The sequence below is a fragment of the Nestor notabilis genome, unplaced genomic scaffold (genome assembly GCF_000696875.1).
Source record: "Nestor notabilis isolate BGI_N333 unplaced genomic scaffold, ASM69687v1 scaffold1855, whole genome shotgun sequence".
Taxonomy (NCBI): Eukaryota; Metazoa; Chordata; class Aves; order Psittaciformes; family Psittacidae; genus Nestor; species Nestor notabilis.
In genome coordinates, this window is record NW_009930426.1 from 42,377 (window position 1) to 62,290 (window position 19,914).

General features: G+C 38.1%; 1 protein-coding gene across 1 annotated transcript in view; it reads left to right on the top strand.

Moving 5' to 3' along the window:
- The window catches only part of SCAPER (S-phase cyclin A-associated protein in the ER), a gene marked incomplete at its 3' end in the record, with an annotated part of 97,834 nt that overhangs the window by 37,901 nt on the left and 40,019 nt on the right, over positions 1 to 19,914 (top strand). The window contains exons 18-19 of the mRNA XM_010015382.1: positions 12,704 to 12,840; positions 17,070 to 17,135. Coding sequence (XP_010013684.1) covers positions 12,704 to 12,840; positions 17,070 to 17,135 — 203 coding nt within the window. The remainder of the gene's footprint in view (positions 1 to 12,703; positions 12,841 to 17,069; positions 17,136 to 19,914) is intronic.

Below are 19,914 nucleotides of genomic sequence, written 5' to 3' on the forward strand. Positions count from 1 at the left end.
GCAGTTTGCCTCCCCCTTCCTAGCTGTAATGAAAGTACATAAACTGTCTTTTCAGTTTCTTCTTTCCTCTTTGACGGTGCTTAGTGGAGCTTGTGTGGGTTTGGATTTGGTTTTAAGATGCCTGGTTTACCTAATTGGATATATGAGGCTTCACACTACATCCATTTTCCTAGAAATAGAAGCTGAGAGATTTCCATCAGATAAATATGAAGGAAAGCAGTGAACTAGATTTTCTATTGACTGGGTTTTATACACTATTCACAACATTTAATTTGATAGTTTAACAATTCCAGCTTCCAGAAAAAAGGATCACATTAGAACTCCTACATCTGTGCCCAGCTGGTGAAAAAGAAGTTCCACTAGAGGGCACAGATATCTCGATTTTTGTGCTTAAATCTAGTGTTAGTCAGCAAAATATTTTGATGTGAACTTAAGACCAAGGCTAAGGTTTAAGGTATGGAGTTTCTTGAATGCATACTTAGTGCAGGAGCAAAAGGAGAGAACAGTTTTAACTGAATAAACAGCTTGATGATTATAATAGCAGATTTAAATATCCTTAATCAAGATGGTGCGTAGTATTTGGCATACTGGCAACATATAGATGCTTCTATTGTTAGATATTTCATGTATTATTTGTAGCTATATTTTCATTAGCCTGAATACACAATTCTGAACTATACTGTTGTAATCTGAAATTCCCTTGGCCTGAGGCCCTTTCTGCTGTGTTTGTTGTTTGGATTGGGTGTTTTTTTCCCCAGAGAGCAGTAATAAGATGCACATGCTAAAGATACGGTCATTGTAAAGTAGAAAAGCAAGAGCATTTACCAGAGCAATCCGCTTTGTGTACCTCATTCTTAATGCCAAACGGTGCCTCCCCGTCACTAAAGCATTTAGTAACTTTGGGTGACTTTTGAAATACTTGAGAAAAACTTCCCAGTGTATTATACTGAAGTAAAACCATATTTCAGGGAAGCATTACAATACTCACAGTTACCCGTCACTGTTTTCAGTTTCTCTGTCAATGAAGGTATCTGTAGTGAGAACACACTTGTACTACTTAAAGTTATTACTTGTCATCTGTGATGTCTTTAGATTATATACATCTTGTCTGTGACCCTTCTGCTTTGACATAAAAGATTTATATCACCTTTGACCTAATAAAATTTCACCTTTAACCTTGTGCACTTGACACCTCAGATAACTTACTCGTGATCTTTGACTCATTTTGTGTGAAGCCTGTTAAGTATAATAGGCAGCTGCTGGAAAGAAAGCTTTTTAAAAAATTGTAATCTGACCATAGAATTTCTTTATTATTATTATCTAAGAAATCACAGAAGGACTTGAAATATTTTTGTTTTGACCATAGTGGTATCCCAGAAGGTGAGAGTTAAGTATCTCCTAAAGAATTTGAAAACTGATTAGAGTAAGTGGGTCTACAGTGTCTTCACACCGTAAGGATTGTTTTTGCTTGATTTGACTGTAAGCAAGAAGTTAAAAACTGTACAGAATGACCGTTGACACTGATTTCTCTGGGCCATGTGGATGCTGGTGGTTGAGCTTGCTAGATATAAAAAGAAATTATTATAATCTAGTTTTTATCCCTTTGCTATATAGGTATATAGATGCTGTAGATGCTTATAGCATCTGTAGGCTCTGTAATTTTACATTTTCAGGTATAAAAGTAGACTTTAGGAGCAGGTTTCTATTGTCTCGGAATTAAGCATATATTGTGCTTAATTCCAGCATACATTGTGCAAGAGCTGACAGCTAGTATTAGATAATCAATAAGATTAATTCACTTGCAGATGCCATGTGTTTGGTGAAGCTCACAAAGAAAATAGTTTTGTTGTGAGTGAAGATACTAAAAATGGAACAGCATGAAGTTATTTCTGAGATTGGATGACAGCTTTGCTTCATCTCAGCTTTTTGGATTTTCTTCATTTGGATTTTCTTCATCCACCTGAAAAGGATGGAGATTTCTCTTAAAGCAGAAGTCAGCTGATTCTGAAACAGTGGTTATTACGAAGAAGCAAGAGACGTTCTAGTCACATTTTTTACTTCCTTCATTCATGTAGATGGCAGAACTCCTCCAGCAGCGTAGGCTTCAGGCTAGAAGTTGTTTTGCCTATATTATTTTTCTGAAAGTTGTAATGCTGTCACTGTCCCATCATCTTCAGTACAGTAACAATGCTCTGTCTACATTTCCTGTCTCTGCTTAAATGCATGTCTTCTTCCATCAAACTTCCAGCTTTTGCCTTCTTTTCACATTGCTATTTTCTATGCTATTGATTTCCTGTCCCCTCTCTTAATAATCATATTCCTTTCAGTGCAGCATGGTATAAACAATGTATGCAGTTTAGTGCCATTGGCTTCACTGGAATCAAATAGTATGTTGGAAGTTGGAACTAACAGTTTCATTGAATCAAAGCCAGTGTGACACAAAGGGCTTCTGACACAAAGGGAGTCGCAGTGAAGGTGCCTGTTGAAAGCCCTGGGACAACACACAGTGATTTCATTAGGCTGCGGAGTCTGTGCAAGGACCTTGGAGTCTGTGCTCCCGCCTGTAGTTCCTAGGTTATTTGTTCATGTTTCTGCCCCTCTGGTTTCCCTTTTTTTTGCCTCTCGTGTCTATCCTAGTTTGCCTTGAGAAAAGCACCTAACATCAGTAATCCTTGTAGCTTGCTTCCTTTGAATCATTGTCCTATCTCGTGTCTGTATCTCCTGTCATTTAAATACCATGGTCTAAAGGCACTTCCAGAGTATAAGTCATGTAGTTCCATGCAATCTATTAATGTTTCTAATAAGTGAAAAGTACTTCTAAAAACCATTTGAAGTAGGTAACATGGCAAGAGTTTGGCTAATTTATATAAGGTGCATGCTAGAATTTTAGGTATTCCAAAGCAGAACGGAGGAATATTAATGAACCTTTGTTTGCATATGTGAAAAATCTGCACTTTTTTATCAAGGAAGAAAACAGACTCTATTGTCATAATATAAATGAAACAATTTCTTAGAGGAATATTTAGATCAAGTGAAAATATAATCCCATAATAGAGCAGAGGTGATTGTTGTCTGAAGACTGACAGCATTAAAACGTGAGGATTTATAGAAGGACATGGTTGAGCCCACCCGCATTGCTTTTACAAACACCCCAGCTAGCCAGTGGCTGCAGCCTGCTCTCTGCTGTGGCTTGTCAAGTTGGCTGGGGTTGCAGTGCAAGCCTTTTCTAGCACAGGTCTGTCTAGAGTGTAGCAGGGTCTGATTTACAACGTGCATAACGGTGCTGGCGGGTTCCCCTGGTAGCAGCACTGCTGCGCTGGCAGGATTGTGCTTTTGCCAGGATGTGGTGAGGGACTGCCTGAGAAAGCAGAGTTGGGCTGGTACATGGAAGGTTTATAGCTATCACAACACAGAGGCAAAGCTGATTTTCATGTGCGTTTGAATTTCTGAGAGCTTTTTAGGGCAAGGGGGTGTTAGTCTTTAGGAAATCGAGCTGTTTTCTGAAGGTTGTGTGCTGCTTCCATTATTTCTTACAGAGGAACTTACCGAGGGAAGGAAATGTGGGAATGTTTCCATGTCTGACCTTTGCTCTTTTTCTTCTGTATTTTCAAGGAGCTTTCTTGGCCAGAGACATGGTGATGCCTGGACTTTTTTTTAATGATTATTTTTAATTCACAGTGTTTTCATTAAAATTATATGTAACGATTGTTTTATTGCTTCAGCCTCAGCAGTACTGGAAAAAAACCAAAAAGTTTTTTCGCTTCAGAATCAGAAGGTTTTAAAGTTCATCTATTTAAATGAAGAGTAGTGTCCTCTGAACTCCTTTGGTAACCTATCTGAAAGATATGATTAAGCTGAATGGAAAATAACAACACTAAAGATGAACAGCTTTTTTTTCATTTCATCCAATAGAGGAGTTTGAGATATTCCTGGCTGCTCGGACAGATTCTCTGTATTCCTTCCAGGCTTCCTGTCCTTGCTCCCACCCTCTGTAGGCTTCCTTTTTGTGTCTCAATTTGTCCAGGAGCTCCTTGTTCATCCATGCAGGCCTCCTGGCATTTTTGCTAGACTTCCTGTTTGTTGGGATGCATCACTCTGGAGCTTGGTGGAGGTGATCCTTGAATCTTAACAGCTTTCTTGGGCCCTTGTTCTTTCCAGGACTTTATCATCTCATGGTATTCCACCAAACAGATCCCTGAAGAGGTCCAAATCTGCTTTCCTGAAGTCCAAGTGTGATTTTAGCCATCTGCATTCTGAGTTTCATTCAGAATAAAATATTGAAAGTCCTTAGCATTCAATTTAAGCTTTTCTCTTGTGCTTTGTTACTGAAGGATCTGGATTAAGGCTTTCCTGGGAGTCTGGTTTTTTTGCAACTAGCAACTCTGTGTGCTCAAGTGTGCAGGCTTGGTCTTATTCTGGTGTTTGATTGCACTCCGGTCTCATTTGGACAGTCAGTTGTGACTATGGTGGTACAAGGAGATGGTCTTGAGTTAGCTCTGCGGGCATATAATACTCGCGTAGTTTCTGGGTAATAGAGTGGTGCATATGGTTTGGTCATGTGTTGAATCATATTTCTGTTTCTTTTATCCACAGAGTTACAGAATATAGACTTCATTGTAAAACTGTTTTTTTTCCTAGTGTCTGATCATTAGTTTTCCAACAGTAGCCCATTTTTCTTCCCTATTGCTCAGTGGAAGCAATCTGTAAATCACCAAGAGCTCCCCAACCCAATAATATTTTCAGTTGAGTTTGCTTTTTGCTGTACTCAATTTTCTTTTTTTTCCCTCTGAGGAAGGGAGGATATTTTTAGAGAGGAGTTGTGTTTTGCTACACGTGGAATGGAATGGAACTAGGCCAGGCATCTGTGGTCCGGTTTTGTTTATAGATGTTCAGTATCTGTTGGATACCTGTAGTCTTTTCAGCACAGGAACTTTGGCCTTGTAATACTGCTGTGAATACATTTGTCCTACAAGAAGCTGTCATGAGTGATCGTGTAATTATAAAGTTTAATCCATGATGCAGTTTGCAGAAGGTCTCTCAGAACTCTATACATCAGTTCTGGTTTTTGGCACTTTGTGCAGCAATAGCTTCTTACCTGTAATACATTATAAAGTGTTGTTTTTCTTGGCAAAAATGTGGATGATTAATTGTTTATTGGCTGTGTCTTTAATTGTGATAGATCATTGCCAACAGCTGCACCTTTCTTCCCTGTGACTTGGATATCCTGAATATTCATAGCCAGTAAGAAAAACTACTGCTGGCAGGGCCAACTGCACTCTCATTTCCACCTTCCTCATGCTTGCCCTTGCAGCTAGATGATAATGTCAGTGCCTTCCAGCTTGCTTCCCTAATCTGCAGAGTGGTGCTTTCCATGTCCAGTATGCACAGTTCTCATTCTCCTGGAAGAAAGAGTTTTCCTTTGCCTTCTTTCCCACATTTTGGAGTGACAAGTGGGAAAAGGAATGATATTAGGAACCTCCAGAAATATCTGGACTTACTATCCAGGATATTATTTGCTATTTATCTTTGTGGCAGGCTGTCATATCATTGAATTTATGGACAAGGAAGGTCACTAAAAGTATTAGCAGTAAAAATAGTATGTACCATGGACATGCTAAATAGCAGTATTAGTCTCTCATTTAAAAAATCTAATCTTAAATGAACGAAGCGAAGGTAAAACTGCTTCTACAATGAAAGGTCAGTCTTCAGTTTTGCATGAGAAATAAAAGCTTTTTTAATGCTCTACACTCATCTTCTGAAGTACATTCTAGCATAGAAATGTGAATAGTTCAAATCTTGATTTTGATAAAGTAATATATGAATATCCATTTCCTTATTTCTGCAAGCTGTTTTTTCACTGTTACAATAATATTAGCTCTGTTAATGGTAACAGGCAAATACTTTCCTTATTTTGAATCTTGTGTGTGTTTTGGAGTGGATCATCACTCGTGGTATGATAACAGTATTTGATCACAAACATTTGATCTCTTTAGGATCAAGCATTAATGAATGTGTTTTGAATCCTCTCTATATTTTAGAATGGATCATCACTTGTGGGATTGTAACAGTGTTTGATCACAAACATTTAATCTCTTTATGATTAAGCATTAATGACTGTGTTTCAAGCTGTCATTGGTTATAATGTTGAAAATTGAATTCTGCATTTGATATAACTCATAGTCAGCTTCAGCATCTGTTTTCCATATTAAATATTGTCCTCGGCTGTGAGGGGAAAAAATCAAATACTGAGGAGGTTTGTTGAAACATGTAATAAAATCATGAACAAATATTCCTGTGGTAACATGATTTAGAATTGAACCTTAAAGACGTCTTCAGAATTTGGCAAATCCATCCCTAAGTGATTATATACAAGTAAGAAACTGTTAGTCCTGACAGTGGTAATAAATATTGAAAGCATTTTTTTAGTTATTTTATGTAGTTACAGGATATTGTTCATTTTGAAACAGGTAAAGATGTTAATCCAGAAGATGTATGTAGACTTCAGCATAGTTACCCATTGATTTGCTAGAATATGTTCCTTATGTACCTTACAGTTAGACAAAACACTCAGCTTGCTATTAAGGTTTTTTTATTAAAATGGTAAATGAATGATAGCAATTATTATGTGATTTAAGCTACTACAAGTATTTCTTTATAATATTCCTCATGTTTATTGTAGGAAGGCAAGGAAAAACAAGTGTTTGGAAGTGCTGAAGATCAAATTTAGATAAATAGCTAGAGTGAGGTATTTTTCAAGTTGCCTTGGTCTGCAGAACTGGGTTAGAAAACTTAGAAGAATGCCTTTTCTTTCCAAACTTGGGGATTCAAGGTTGGAAAGAATACAAAAATAATAAGAATAACCAGTCTTACGGTATTCTGGCTCTTCTGCTTCAGTTCTGGCCAGAATCCAGAAATACAGAAGGGAATGAAAATGAAAATAATAGAGAAAAAAACCCATAAACTTTTTGGATTCCAAGAAGGTCGTTTTGGGGACAGTTTTTTTGGGTCCAGTGGCTGGCAAGGTTTTCCACTTAGATAAACTGGCTAGTTTATACAGAACTGAAACACAGCTGAAGAACCCCATGTCACACTCTGTATAAAACACACTGAGCACTGGAAAGCTCAGGCCTCCGCATGCCTGCTGCTAGTCAATGGGATTTCACTCCAGGGCTGCTTTGTGGTAGCACAGGACTTTCTGGAGCTTCTAGAAAACAGCAGAAAACACTTGATATACTGGGTGATGATCCTGGCCATCTCTGCTAGCAGCTGACTGGCTGCAGACCGGGGGAATTTCAGAGCCTTCCTTCCCGTGCTGTTACCACTATGGATTAGGAGGAATATTGTGCTTCGTGAGAGCCAGCAAGGAGCAACAGGAGCACAAGAGAACAAAGAATCTTAAGTCAGGACTGCCCTACAGCAACAAACGCCAGGCTGTGATTTTCTTCCCAGCTTGAGCAAATGACAGATGCTCTGCTGCAGTATTGTCCTACCTGTGCCATCTTGCCGCAGGCAGAATCCATAAAAAGGCAATGCTTACTTAAAAAGAAGAGAAAGGGAAATAAGTATTTGTGTTATTCTCACTCCTAATTTTAGTATGAGGAAGTTTTGTTAGGAAGAATTCTGTTTGGCGTGCTTTCCATCACGATTTAATAAAGTTACTATAAATATTTGCTGAGTAGGGAAATGAGTAGTAGCTTATATGTAATGCAGAGAGCCAGAAGTGTCACAGGCAGAGAGATCAGGGAGGAAAAGAGTTTTACAGTTGTGTTCTGATTTGGGAAATAATTACATAGCCAGCATTCCATCTGTCAGGATCACACATGGATGTTGTTGCTGTGATCAGGACATGAAATGGGGAGAGCTAGTCAAGAGTACTAGTCTTGTGTATGGGTATTGTATGAAGAGGGTGTCAGGAAATTTATTCTCCAGCTGTTGTATTTTATATAGATTACCAAGGTTCAGAATCCAGCTTTTATGGTATGGTTTTCCTCATCCAAACTGAAATGGACAGTACTCAACTGCGTAGCATTTCAGCATTTTGTAGTATTTGCTACACTTTTCATGGAAAAATTTTGCACATATATTTGTTCTGGAGTCTGAAAAATGTCCTTTATTTCAGAGAATATGGATAATAATTCTGTAATCTTTATAATGTAAACGTTTCGTGTAAGAAAAAGCCGTGTCATTGCATAGAGAAAAACTTGGTTCTAAGAAGTGCTTAGTCATCTGAAATTGTGAACTTCAAGATACGAAGTGAACTGGCTGGTTTTTCTGTTTCTGGCAGTTGGATGGGACTAGGCAATAACCAGCAAGAATGTGACTTCATGGGTGCCCTTCAGAGTTTTAGCTTTAATGGTTTTGGCAACTTGATTTCTCATGTAGTTTGTAGACGAGGCCCATCTGTTGCGTTTGGCAAGTTTCAGGATTCTCAGTGACTAAAAGTCAGAACAGTTGAGATGGAGGGAGCAGAGAAGAAAAGCAAAGACATTTTTGGTAAATAATCTCATTTCTGTCATGTCTGCTTTGTGGTGGCTGCAGCTTTACATGTGCATTTAATGTTAGTTTTTATCACCTTGCTTGTAAATGAAGTGCTGAAACTTTTACAGGAAATTTATTTTGGTTGTTTTAAAAATGGCATCAGTGTTATATAGAAATTCTTAGCGGTCTATATGGCTATGTCAAATAACAACGTGTGCACATACAGGATGCCATTAAATAGCAAATCGTTTACATTTACCAGGTTACCTTTACGTTTCATAAGCTTTTTCAGCAAGAGACAGTCTCCCTCTGGGAAACAGGTAAAAAAACTTAGTTTTGGTGAATGCATGTAGAGAGAAATAGCAGGAGTATTTTCTACTCTGATGCATCACTGAGCCGTCACCGTACGAGCACATACAGAGCAATACGTACGGATGATCATGAAGAAATCAGCATTCCATTCCTGTTCCCATATTTTGCAGCTGCACATCACAGCACAGGACAGACTTTGTCGCATGGATTCTGCCATCTTCCTGAAAGCTGGTACCTTATTTTGTGACATAGTCATAGTTGGTGTCAGCTGTGCCATTCAGAGGATGAGTTGTGAAAAACAGTGGCAGAAATCTGGTGCTTAATGACCATTATGGCTGGTTCTGCTTTAATCCTGAGATACAAAATACTCTGTTAGGACAAGATCAGCAAAACAACTGTATTATACATAAGTCTCTAAAACAAAGCTTTAGCGAAATTGCACATCTAAAACTGGCATTGCTGGTGTAGAAACTGAAACTGCAATGAACATTTTTGGTAGGTGTGAGTATAGATCTTACTAACAGAAGCTTTCATGAGAAAAGAGCCTTTATTAATAATGCTTTGCATTTATAATGGCCTAAATTCTCCAAAGATGTGGTGGCTCACTAGTATCTGAGGGTTTGGGGTCAGAATGTGCTCAACATAGCAAAGAATCAATATGAAGGAATCCTCCTTCACATTGTCATGAAGACAAACCCCGAACTCCTCTTTAGAGAGTGTAAATTAGTCTCAGAAATATTTACTCCATTTAGCATATATTTCTATAAAAATAATAATAAATAAATGCTTTCAGGAGGAAGTGACTGGATTACACGGTGGTTCTGCATTACCTTTATTAGAAAGAAAAAAACCCTGAAATTGAATGGTTTCATTATTGCCTAAATAAAAGCATTCAGAAGATGACAAAAGTTTGCTTTCTACACACTGCACTGGCTTCACTCCCTTTCATACAGTCATGGCAATTACTTTTATGGTACGTTAACCCGTGCAACCCGTTGTGCAGGTCAAGTGAGTCACGAATTTGGTTAGTGAAAGAATTGGACACACGGTACTTGAGTGTGACTCAGTGGGTTTAAACACCTTTGTTTTTTCAGGTAACTGGAAGGAACTTAATAAAACATGGGAATAAATGTTTCTAGGCTGCTCTGAAGCATGGTCTGGCAGCAGCTCTCTTCAGATGTCAGTTGTCATTCGATACCAAGCTGTTAGTTAGACTTGTTTCACACCTGAATGGTGTCGATCTGCCCACCGCGATAATCCTACGCTTTGATCTGTGCCTTCAAAAAGTGATTGTTTTTGTGACACAAGGTATTATTACTTTACAAGTAAGGTAGTCTTGCTTTAATGAGCTGCTTGTATGAAGTCTGATATTAATCCAAACTGCCACACGTGAAAGCTGAGAACTCTGAGAAACGTCGTTCATGGAGGTGCCGGGGTTCATGTGAACGGAGTGGTCTGTAACCATCCTGCATGCTGCTGACAGCGAGAGAGAGCGCTCTTTCAGCCCTCACAGGGTGATAAATGAGTGTGCTTGTTGAACCCTGCAGTTCTCTTCAAGGCATCTGCTGAGCCATGAATGGCTGCTCAGGGGGACACAAGGCTTTGTCTCACTTCTCACAGACAGAAGTCTGATACCATGTTTGCTTGTTGCAGTGCAACAGGAGGACTGCAGGCTGACCATGCCTGGATGGAGGTGTTCTGCCCCTTCTGTAAGGCCATTTCCAAGTGCATTGTTAACTTCATTTTGCTCTGCTGTCACTTTGAAGGATGTAGGAAATGATTTGAAGATCTGATGAACCAAAAATCCAGTTTCACAGTTGAACAAAGACGTAGAGCTATAGTAATAGTCATTGTTAGCTTTACATGTTACAAGTGCTTCATCTTGCTCGCATGACATGAAGTAAAGTACAGTGCTAAGGTATACTAGTTCAGTTTGGAAAGCAAGGATGTACCTCTGAAATCCCACTGAAGTAATTAATATGTTTTGTTTAATAACTGAGCATCCACACAGGTTAAGTACACTGAAGCTTGGTAGCAAAGCAGGAGCAGTAGCAGTGTATTCTGAGGAAGTCCTTTATTTTCTTAGCATTGGAAAACTCAAACTCAGCAGTTCCCTGTGAAGTTGCAACCTTATGAGCAGGTTTCTGTTTTCAAAAAGAGAGGTTGAGGGAAAAGCTATTATTAAATGGGTGTTGAGGGATACATCTCTAAGGAGACAAAAATGGATGGGGGTTTCTTAACCTGCACTGGGATGGTTTATGTTCTGTGCTACTACCGCTTGGTTAAAGAGCTAACTCATCAAGAACTGGTTTGCTAGTCTTGTACTACTGAGTCATGCTCAAAGGTGACAACATTTCAAGATACCTTAAGAAAAGTTCTCCTTTAAGCACATCATGCTGAAATTACAAGGATAATATTAAAAGGGAGGGGGGCAATGCTTACAAAAGCTGTAAAAATTATGTTACATATGGAGATAGCGGTATCCGTGGTTTGATCACTTGGACAATACATTGAGGAAAAACTGGCTGTACTGGGGGGTTATACAGGGTCAGCAGTGTATCAAAGCTAAAGTCAGTGTTACATTTAGAATTTGCTTAGATTATTATGCTTGATGTCTTCTTATGTCCAATACTCAGTATTAATTTTGCATTCATATGATTTAAAATGGAAATTTCAATTACTCCTTTGACCAAATATATATTGCTGGGTTGGATCATGCAGCGATGCTTTACAAAAACTAAACGGTCTTTTTCCAGGAAATTTCGCAGAGATTTATTTTGTTTTCAACAGGCATCATATTTTCCTGAATCAGTGAAAGAAAATATAATTTGTTTTCTGGAAAATATTGTCTATAAATCTTTTAACACTTCACCTTTTACTTTGCATTATAAGGATCCTGTAGCAAAAGGAAGGAATAACCACAACTGATAGTGGCACAAATCATTTTCAAGTAGAAATTATCTTACAAAGCAGTGGTTACCTATAGTTCATCATGTGCTCAGCATCTGTTTTTTGGGCGGGTGGGGTTGTTTGCACATGTAGTTTCTGGATAGTCCACTGGTCACTGGAATTGTTACAGGCACCTACATGTCTGTTCATGGACAGCATAGGTCAATCAAAATCGAGAACAGCTTTAGGAGAATAGCTCTGTTGGTTATTTGTCTCTGATTGATAAATATGTAGACCTTGAACTGTATATGGGTGGTCTATAAATGTGAAAGTTCTTCTGGGGAAATAGGGAAGTTCTTGTTACATTTTTTTTTAATCTTGAAACAAAGCATTTATTTACAATCACATGCTGTGATCGCATTCCCTTTTCTTGCATGCTATTATGTCAAAACCAAACTATTTCATAATTAAAATGTTTCTTCTGTGGACAACTGAGATTTTACCGATATTTTACTTAACTGCAAATTGGTTAATGTGAGAGGAGAAGTAATATTCCCATCAATAAATGGTACCATTGAAGTAGTGAATAGTTTCCATATATTTTAATAAAAAGTTAAGACAGGTTTAGATTTGCATGAAGAGTTATAACCACAAACCAGGGCTAGTTCGTTTAATGTAATGAGTTATGTTGGTAGGGCAGGGCATTGGCTTCATGTAGCTGTAAACAGCAGCTTGGAGAAGAGGAGATTATGTCAACTTGGAGTTCATACTTGCTAAGTAATAGTTTCTTGCAAATAAGGGACAATATTCTTCTTCTCTCACTAAGTATTCTCCCTAATTCCAAAATACCTATTATGTGTTCTCTACAGTGTACAATAATTTCTTACTCAAAATCTGGTTTAAAGTTTTTCATCATTTTTCTTAAGCTTTTGTTAAATACTCACCACTGTTGGTTCCTGGGAAGGTGATCTATAACCTCAGTCGCATACTGTAAGATCAAATATTATTTCAATTTTTTCTGCAGGAGCACCTTTCATTAAAGAAATACATTGTGGATATTGTGATAGAGAGTTCTGTTCCTGTGGAACCATTAAAAGATGGAGAGGAGAAGCAAAAGACTAAAAAGAAAGCCAAGAAGCTAAAGGCACGGATGAACTCCAGGTAGTACAGATTTCTGTTAGATTTATTTTTTCTTTACATTTTGCTCTAAACTTTACCTTTTGTCCTTTAGTATGAGTGCCATGGAAAGCTGAAAAAAATGTGAAATTATTTGCTTTGGGAGTGTCTTGAAAATAACACTGATGAGCCAAATTTATGGCCACTTTCTCTGATTGAGAAAGAAAACTGAATATTGATCTGGAGCCCTTGGTTTCACCTGTTAAGAGCTTTTCTCATAATTGAATGCCAGTGCCCTGCCAAAACTGTAGCCTCTTCTAGCATACAATAGCATGTTTAAATTTGTGTAAACCATGCCTATTTTTCTTTCTAGCTATTGATTTTTAAATGAAGTATCAAAGAAAATCAATAGTAATCAACAAATAGAAGGCAGCCTGCTGTAGTGTCAAATCCCAGGACTAAATTTAATCATTTTTTGTTGCCTGTCACAACAAAAAGAAAGTTAAAAATATCTTAAGATGGCAAGTGAGTTGTCAGACCTGCAATTCGTTATTAGTCTAAAAAGTGACACCTGCAAATCTGTATGATATGCAGGACATCATTATATCATGAACCGGCAGCATCAGTCTTCATAGCTGAATAGTCCCCAGCTGAGATTAATACTTAACTGAATATTATAGCATATTTTTGCAAAGAACATACTTCTCAGAAGGTAAGAATCATTGTTACTTACGTTCTCTGACTGGTTTTAAGCAAGAAGGGTTACAAATAAGAGAAAAGCACCTGGATGGATTTTTAGAGCTACAGTAAAAATGGGATATTTTATTAACTCATAACAGTGCTAGTAACAACATGTTAGCCTTCAAAACCGCAGTACCTTGACAATGTATGGCTGTTTCTGGTTGTTTTCCTCTTTGGATAAGCAAATCCACTGTCTGAGTACCCCATTAGAACACACTGTTGAAACTGGATAACGTATTCTTCCAGTTTCTGATTGCTCGAGATAAAGAGTTATTCATATTACCTGTTGATTTAATGCAGATATTGGGTCCAACTTTAAAGCTTTCTCAACAGCTGCTTCTGTTGAATTTGGTCAAGGATTTGTCAGAGCTAGGAATACAAGCTCAAATAATAATTTATTGGCACTGATAGTTAAAACTTTTCAGGACATTTTGCATTCTCATGTGTCAGGCTGCTGGGTGAGTCAGCATATTCATCATCAGGAATTGTAGTTAAAACAGCAATAAAGGGGCATCATTTTACAAAGGTGATAGACCATTGAAAAATACAGTGAAGGTTTCAAAATCTAAGAGGAGTTACATTGACGAGACATGAAATTCGTGTTCCTTAAGCTTGGGTTTAGTTTAAAGGGTGACTAAACTTTCAATGGCATTACTGTCCTAGATGATAACTGAGAGTTAAAATGAAGGTTTCACCATGACTTTCCTAATGTTAACACAAAAGAATTACTAATGGAAGTGTCCAGCAGCAGTATGAAGCAAAGGTTCTTCCATGGAATTTCAAACAAAAAATGGATGGGGGGGGGGGGTGGGGGGAACCCCTTTTGAAAATTAAAAGATTTAGGGGGGGGGGGGTTGGTGGAATCCATTTTGCAAATTACTTTTAGTCATGCAAGTCTTGCCAGTCTTCTACAGTTACTAAAATGGACACTTGAGTGACAGTAATAGCCATATGCCTGGATCCTGCATGTAAGCTTGTTACTGGTGAGGTGAGCAGATTTTCCATGTTCAGAAAATGAAAGAGGATTATCTTAAGTTATGTGTCTAAAGCAATTAAAGCAATAACCTCAGAGTTACAATATGAAATACTAAATTAAGTAATTTAGATAACATCTACTGTGTTTCTGCACAGCAGCCTGGACAGTGCTACCACCAGATGGTGGGGACTTTACTGCTCAAAATCCATTCAGAACTTAAGTGGAATATATAGTCAAAGTACTTAATTTATTTTGGATGATTTGAAGGTGAAGAGTATTTGGTGTTGATTAGTCACATAGTTTCCCAGGTGTTAACACATTATCCGCAAGCCATAGTTTAGTACATACTTGCAATTATTCCTCTTCTCTAGAAAAAGAAATAGTTGTAACAAACTCCCTTGTACCTCAAGACTTGAAATGATACATTCATTTCAGTTTCTAGGAAGCTGTGAAGCTTGAAAAAAACCATAACTAACTATATCCAAATAGGTTCCTGTTGCTCTCCTGAGTTTCTAGATCTTAAATCACTATTACAATGTCAAAGCAATGAAGGGCAAAGGTGAATGAGGGGACAAATTGTGATCAGTGGGTTATTAGATATGTTGAGAAGTTTTGTTAGTCTTATTAATTACATTTATAACCCTTAGCCGTTAAACTGGTGCTATAGTAACGACTGATATATAGCTAAGTAAATTATCTCAGGCTAACATGGATGTGCTGCTAGCAGGAGAATACTTTGGTACCCATGTGGCAAAAGAAGGCTTGATGAAAGCTAACCTCAAGCAATAGAGGGGTAGTTACCAGCCAGGAAGTATATACACTTGAGATGTGCTGTGCAGTGGATTTATAGCACTCCAGTCATGTTCATTTAATAACAGATATTTAAGGTTATTATTCATGTTTGACTGACTTGTCTGTACCAAACTCAGAGCTGAAATGTGTTGTTTCTGGCTAAAAGGCAGGCAGGAAGGCACAAGGTTAATAAAGGAATTTCACCTTCATGTTTAGTACTAAATTCAGTTGTGATGAATAGCTTTATTAATGATCCACAAATCAGAGCTAGTGGTAATGTACCAATATTTGCATGTAGCATCAGTTGTGTAGGTTAAGCAAGCCAAAGGGAAATTTGATCCACTTGGGTGAACAGAAAATACAAAGAATCGTTCAGTATGTGTCTGTAAGAGAAATAATAGGATTTAAGTCTTTAAACTGTTTTCTTTGCAGCGCAGCAAAGTTTTCCGCTGGAAGGCATTGTAAAAGTCTTAGATTTGAAAAAAACAAATTGAACATTGGTAAAGTTGACAAGAATGTCAACTGACAGCAGTGAATATGCAGAATACCTTGAAGATTAATAGTAGGCACCATTTTTGTGCATGAAAGTTTCCTTGGGGGGCAGGCTTTTTTTCTGCTTGTGTCCTGAGGGGGACAAAAGGCACTTTTCTCTGGAACTTGGTACAGGTGCTCTTGGTAGAGACATAGAGATCCCAAACCTTATCACTGGTGTAAGCCCAGCGTGCTAGTTCAGTGTCCTTCACGTGTGTGTACAGGTTTATGTGCAGAATTTTCCAAGCCATGAAGGATGTTGTCCCTTGTTCATCCGAGAACACAACCTCAAGAGGCTTGAGCAGCGGATCTTCCCAAAGCCTCCAGAGATACGTGTTGTGTCTGTGAAGTCTTCGTTTCAGAATCATAATGGAAAGAGCAATTTTAGTGGATCAAATGTTTTTAACAGTTACATGCTTTTAATGCCTGGTGGATGCTGCTTCATCACAGGGCTCTCTGTCTCTGAGAACTGGATTTTTCTGCATCAGTGTAGTGTCTGGATTCATTTTCCTCTGTGTGTGTATGTTGTTAAAAAAAGGTTATGGCATTACCACTGTGAATCCTGTTTTTGTGGATGAGCTGGTCGTGATTTTCACCTGTTGACACAGGCTGACTGGAATCAAACCAAAGCAGTGGGAAAAAGTCTTGTCTCCTTCTTTCTGCTTTTTGGCGTAAGGCCACCATAAATAATACTTTTAGGGGGCTAAAGTTTTGTGTTTCTGTTTCCAGCAGTAAAACAATAATTCGTGGAGGTATTGTGCTGTATGCTTAGCAAGGTTCTTTATGTTACAATACAGTCATTAGTTACATTAAAAATGCTCCTGTGCGTGTAGATGTAACAATTATTTGTGTTAATTATAATCTCTGGGATGCATAATTTCTGTTCTGCACTGCATGTCAAAATTACTAATACTTTGATCAGTCAGAGGAATGTGGTAATTTTACAATAAGCAGTAGGTTACTTCAGTTTTTACATCATTTGTACCATTTTCTGCCATAGGGGAAGTCAACTTAAATACAGCATTTGTGTACTGATGTTATTCTAAAGTAATAATATTAGTCATAAATCACTAATGGCCAATAGTTAAGTGCTAGTATGGATTATGACAGGGCAGAATTGACAGAAATGCTGTGGTTTGGTATAAGAAAAACCCAAAGGTTAGAATTACCTCTCTGGTACTAATACTGTACTCTTTAGACAATAGTCAATAATAATGAATGTTTTCTCCTCCAGGGCAAAGGAATATGAGAGTTTGATGGAAGCAAAAAATGCTGTCTCTGATTCCCCATTTAAAGCCAAGTAAGCATTTAACTTTATATATTTTAGACATAGCCATTTTTCCCCTGTCTGTAGCAGAAGTGCATCTGCAATTTCCGGTGGAGCAGGTGTGGTAAGGTTTCCACTCAGTACGGGGCATATTCCTGTCTTGAATTACAAGTACGTTTCTAATGCAAAAGGTCAGACCTTACAAATGCAATTTTTTCTGAAGACACTGTATATCTTAAACCATGAAAGATGCAGCGGTGAAGAGAACATATGCTCATCCTTTTCTTACCTGGAAACAAGCAGGTGTCAGCTTTGTGCTTCAAAGACTGATGGTGAACATTTAGCACTGGAATTTGGGGACCGAAAATCTTTGTTTGGCCTCCAGTTAGCCAGAAACAAAGGTTCATATGGTGAAAGCACAGATGTTTTAATGCACAGATGTGTTAAGCTGGCGCTGAGCTTTTTAAAGAATCGACCCTTTTATTACCTAGGATAAGGCACAGGTGAAAACAGTTGCATGGTAATATTAAAACAAGACCTATTATTACTGAAAAATTCCTCTTTCCTAGTTTGAAAATTGCTTTGGCCAAAGATGCAGGGTATTTGCGTTTCCAAAAGGCTTTTGATAAGGTCTGTTACCAAAGATTTTAGAAGAAACTGTGTAGCTGTAGCGTAAATGGAAACCAGTTAGAAAAATTGAAAAGCAGTGGAGCATTTGATCTGTCCTTGCAGAATGAGGAGCTTACCTGTAGATTTCTGCAATCCTACAGTGTTCAGCATACTCACAAGTTACTTGGGAAAAGAGGATAAGCAGTGAGGTAACACACTTTGGTGGTGATGCAGAGATATTCAGGATAGTAGAGGCAAGAGCTGATACTGAATGGTAGTTTTGAAGAGAGTGGCTCCACAGTAGAATGACAGGCAGGTGAAATCCAGTGTATATCCAGGGCTACACAGCAGAGAGGGAGAGCATAACTCAGACATTATCTTCACATAGAAGGGATGTCTTTATGCCTGGGTCATCTCTGTCTTTTGAATACTATGTGCAGTTCTGGTTCTTCATCTCATAAAGGGTAGGCTAGAACTGTTAAAGGTTCAGAGAAGGCAGGAAAGAAAACTGGTAATAATTTCTCGTATAACCTCCGTATCAGGGATTAAGTAAACTAGTATTTCTGTTTCCGGAGAAAAATGTGATAAAGGGAGGAATTTTTAATGGGGATATGTTACAGAGACCTACAAGGTCGTAAATGACATGGAAAAAATGGGTGTTGATTGTTTGCTGTCCCTCCTGGTGCCAGAATGAGGGAGTGCAGAATGAACATGAACACAGGTTCAAAAGAAACCAAAGGCAGTGGTTCTTCATGCAGCGCCGAGTGAGATGTATGGAACTCACCAAAACCACACAGATGCTAACAGTTCACCTGCAGTGCTAGAAAACTACATCCAGCCCAAAAGATTCCTAAGGTGGAAATGGGCAAAGAAACAGATGCTTTCCCTGTTCTTAATTTTCCTGAGAACTCCATTTATAGTCTGCTGTTCAACAGGATGGTGGGCAGATGGTTTGCCTTTCTTCTTGTGCTCATGAAGTCTGCAGCAGGTCAGTTAAGAGGCTGTCGTGTCTCAACAGCTGGATTAGAAACCTTCATTCTAAAACTATGTTGACTTGCAGATGGGGGATATTTGTCTTCAGACTGAGGTAACAACTTGTATCAGATCCTGTATGTTGTGTGATTGTTCCCATCACTTATAAATTGCTGATATACTTGAGAGTATATTTTAGAAGTTACTGTTGAATTAAGATGTTCAGGTCCTTGCTGTTTGCCCTCCTTGGTTGTGATATAGTATCTTTTACATGGTCTTTTCAACAGTTTGAAAAACTGCTGCTGAATCTTAGTCTGTATTTTAAGATAATAAAAATCCATTACAGAGGTTTGACATCAGAGGGTGAAACCTCTCCACCAGATGGCACACCTGCATAAACACACTGCGAGAAGGTTCTGTTCTTGGCTTCATTTCTCACTTCAATTTTCAAGATTGATTTTGTGGCAGATTCAGACGACGTCTAGATTTGTAGCTTCTGTGTTTTGCTTTCCTTTGCTACCAGAGTACGAAAAATTAGGGTGTACTTGTCAGAAAGTAGAAACATGTGTTTGAGTGACTCTGAAGCCATGGGTAAGTTGTAGTGCTTCCACTTTAGTTTCTTTTTGACTTCTGGTTATCATTGATGTGGTCGCTCGTGTTTCAATTGCACTGCAACAGAAACTCAGATTTATTTTTTTTCTTTTTTTAAATTAATTTTTTTTAATCTCTTGACTGATCCTGAATTTGAAGGTTTTATTTCTTTTTACTTAACAAAATGTTTTCAGGCAGAATCTTCTGTTTCATCTGCTGTCTTATTTTCTTCGTTATTGCCTCTGTTAGGGCTGTACCCTTTTAGATGTGAACTAGCATCATGGCCACTATGTGCCTCACTTTCATCACAGACCTTCTGGGAGATTTCTTCTGCAATCTTCATGTAGAACCCTAGTGCTCTATCAGATGCTTACATCTAAATGTTTAAAGCATAGTCAGATATCATAGTTATTGTTATTTCCAAAATCACACACCTTTTTACATGAGGGCTCAAAATGGAAGAAGGACAGGGAAAGGTAGTTTTATCTCTTTCTGTAAGGGAAAGGATGGGAGGGCAACATATTTCATGAGGCAAGAGTTTTAGCCCAGACCATACCTGTTTACACCGAAAAGCACATTCCTAACACAGGAAAAATTAATAGAACACCTTTTTAATGGAACTACATACAGGATCCTGCTG